General features: G+C 39.5%; 1 protein-coding gene across 1 annotated transcript in view; it reads left to right on the forward strand.

The window, feature by feature from the left end:
• LOC133539928 (melanocortin receptor 5-like) overlaps positions 1 to 2970 on the forward strand; it is a 57501-nt gene extending 54531 nt beyond the window's left edge. Inside the window, exon 5 of the mRNA XM_061882287.1 lies at positions 1 to 2970. This exon is cut by the window's left edge and continues 436 nt beyond it. Coding sequence (XP_061738271.1) covers positions 1 to 138 — 138 coding nt within the window. The 3' untranslated portion in view covers positions 139 to 2970.
• The last annotated feature ends 826 nt before the right edge of the window (positions 2971 to 3796 follow it).

Raw genomic sequence — 3796 nt, forward strand, 5'->3', positions numbered from 1 at the left:
ATGTGCAACTCCGTCATCGACCCGCTCATCTACGCCTTCAGGAGTCAGGAGATGCGCAAGACTTTCACCGAGATCTTTTGTTGCTTCAACCCTAGGAACTGCTACACCAACATCTGCGCTCTGACTGCCAAGTGTTGAACACCTGAAGCTGCTCATCACTTTTGGAAAAAACATGGAGGTTATATCATCCCTAAAAGCCTGTTACGCAGATTTCCCTAAAGAGCAGAGAAACCTGCAAAACAGGCTTGTAGGGATAAAATAACCTCCATGTTTTTTTTCCTGTATATATATACAGGAAAAAAACATGGAGGTTATTTTAACTGGGGATTAAATCACCAAAAATGATTCCCGGGCACAGCCACCGCTGCTGCTCACTGCTCCCCTCACCTCACAGGTGGCGATCAAGGGTGATGGGTCATATGCAGGATCATTTCACCACACCTAGTGTGTGTGTGACAATCATTGGTACTTTAACTTTAAAGGGGAACATTATCACAATTTCAGAAGGGGTTAAAACCAATAAAAATCAGTTCCCAGTGGCTTATTTCATTTTAGTTTTTTTTCTAAATTTTACCCATCATGGAATATCCCGAAAAAAGGCTTTAAAGTGCCGGATTTTCGCTATCTTTAAATCCATCGTCCATTTTCCTGTGACGTCATTTAGTGATGCCAACATGGCGGATAGCACAGCAAGATATAGCGACATTAGCTCGGATTCAGACTCGGATTTCAGCGGCTTAAGCGATTCAACAAATTACGCATGTATTGAAACGGATGGTTGGAATATGGAGGCAGATAGCGAAAACGAAATTGAAGAAGAAACTGAAGCTATTGAACAAATAGCTTTTGAAGCTATTCGGCGATCGCCTTCCAACCAATGATTGAGGGTATCCATACACCTCTGTGCCATGTCTGTCGTAGCATTGCCGTTAAAATGTGCAGGAGCAACTTAAATCCGTCGATTGGTAAGTGTTTGTTTGCCATTAAATGTGGGTGGAGTGAAAGGCTGGATGCAAATATAGCTACAAATAAACATACAGCTAGCCTAAATAGCATGTTAGCATCGATTAGCTGGCAGTCATGCCGCGACCAAATATGTCTGATTAGCACATAAGTCAATAACATCAACAAAACTCACCTTTGTGATTTCGTTGACTTTATCGTTGGAAATGCATCTGCTTTGGGTATCCATACATTTCTTTGCCATGTCTGTCGTAGCATCGCCGATAAAATGTGCAGATGAGGGACTTTGGAATCTTTTGACCACTGGAGCAATTTAAATCCGCCGATTGGTAAGTGTTTGTTTGGCATTAAATGGGGGTGGAGGAAATGGCTGGATGCAAATAGAGCTACAAATGAGGCATAACTATGCAATATGTATATACAGCTAGCCTAAAAAGTATGTTAGTATCGATTAGCATGCCGTGCTAATCGATGCACACTCCACGTAAGACAACTTGAATCCGTCCCTGATCGTGTTGTTACACCCTCCGACAAGGCATGATGTGTCCAAGGTACGGAAAACAGTCAAAAAAACGGAAAATATTAGAGCTGATTTGACTCGATGTTTGTAATGTGTTTGACAAAATGGCGAATTGACTACCTAAGTGACGTCACCTTTAAATCACCCAAATTCACCCATTTAGAGTTCCGAAATCGGTTAAAAAAATATATGGTCCTTTTCTGCAACATCAAGGTATACATTGACGCTTACATAGGTCTGGTGATAATGTTCCCCTTTAACTTAATATATGCGAATGTATCTCGGCAAGTTACAACATTTGTAAGACACATGATCATAACCCATTTATTTCAAAGCAATTTGTTAAAAATTGTTTAAACACTATATCTATTCTTCAATGTCTTGTCATCAGGCAAACTCAGCTTTTTACCTGTCGCCAGAATAAAATGTTATTCTTATTCAAGGGTTAACCTGATAAAACTAAACTCGTTGGTTGTTTCATATATCTAAATCTTATCCAACAACAAAACATGAAGGCAGAAGTATGGATGCACAGTTGATTTGAATTCTTCTAGCTTCAAGCTTGAGGCGGGAACCCGTGTCGCAGAGAGAGCAGGCAAAGTGCAGGTGAAGAAATATTTTTTATTAGGGAAAGCACAAACAAAACGTAGCAGGCACCAGGAACAAAAGAACAGTTTTGCGAAATTTTGAGGTCCAAAGAACAGGACGATGTCCAGGGGATCAGGGCAGTACCTGATTGGCAACCAGGGATAAGTGAGGGAAGCAGCACTCAGGTCGAAGATGAAGAATAAACGATAATAAACCCAAGGTCAAAGTGTCATGGAGAATCAAGACAAAATGTGAATATATATATTTTTTCTGTAGCCTGAGATTGTTTTCACACTGCAGGAGGAAATGTTGAAAATAGCAAATGTCACAGAAGTCTGGAGGTTGGATCAAATGGTCGCCAAGCTTCACAGGAAAAAGGAGTGAGCATCATATCAAGTCACAAGATAATAATAATAATAATATTGTTGACATTATTAATATTAATATTATTATTCAAAATAATAACATTAATGATGATAATAATATCTCTGGTCAGGTTGGTACATAAACAGTCGACTGCTACCTTCATGAAAAAAATACAAATAAGTGACTGTCCTGATTCAATGACTGGATGAATAGAAATGAGCAATAATAATAACTATGATTATTATTGTTAAAAAGTGGGTCCACTGTCAGTACATTAAATATTTTGGAATTACAATGACAAACGGTCTATATTGTTGCTTTGAACAATGTCTTTTTGCAGTACTTTGCAAGACTTTACAGGACTTTGCAGGACATTGCAGTACTACTGTATGCCCTCGAGGTGAACGTGTTCTACCGTACCACGTATTACAATATTGTTATTGTGTTCTTCATTAATGATGACAACAACAACAAACCATGTAAATATGAAATACGCTTTGTGTTTGTTTGTGAAATAAAAGTACAAAAGTTAAGTTCAGCCTCTGTAGGTTAATCTTGTTGCTGTCTTATATATATGTTTATTTTATTGTTTATAGTTTTACCTGCTTCTAGCAGCCACACCCACTTACAACTCTTGCACGGGAGCCTCCATTCACAGACTTAATTGGTTCTTGAACAGGGTTTGTAACAAAGGAAAGTTTGTGTATTGAAGCGGCTGTGCATAAACAACAATGTCCACATGAATAATGGGTTACAGCCTCAACAAAAGTGCATCTTTTAGTAAAAGTGTGTACATTTTAAAAACGGTATTGTATCTCGAGCAACCACAACAAGGGAGTGATGGATTTCTATTTAATAACAAATTTAAAACTACAACAACAAGCTAAACTGTCTTCTTCTTATGCAATTGCTCTGCTGACACACACACACACACACACACACACACACACACACACGCACACACACACACACTTACAGTTAGAAATCACAAATCGCGTTAACTTTAACAACCTGGTGTTTTTTTCATCGGAAATAAACGGTAATAAACACTGTAGATGTTGCCCTCTAGTGGGTTCTTCGGACCACCACACACTGCCAAAAGAGCCCGGAATTCAGGGTATAACACTGTTTTATTTTCATAAATGTCAGTGGGCTTCTGCTTTCCAGCACAATGTTTTTTCCTCCTGCGTCCGCTCATCAGCACCTCCAACGCCAACACCTTGTCTCGTCCCGGCTGCTGCTAACAAAGGCAACAGTTGATTAGATAACAAGGCCCACCTGGGCCATCCACTCACCTGTCGCTGTCTTCGAGGGCGGTCTTTGTGTAACGGGGTCAATTACGTCTTGTAAATAATGTAT

The sequence above is a fragment of the Nerophis ophidion genome, linkage group LG21 (assembly GCF_033978795.1).
Source record: "Nerophis ophidion isolate RoL-2023_Sa linkage group LG21, RoL_Noph_v1.0, whole genome shotgun sequence".
In the NCBI taxonomy this organism is placed as follows: Eukaryota; Metazoa; Chordata; class Actinopteri; order Syngnathiformes; family Syngnathidae; genus Nerophis; species Nerophis ophidion.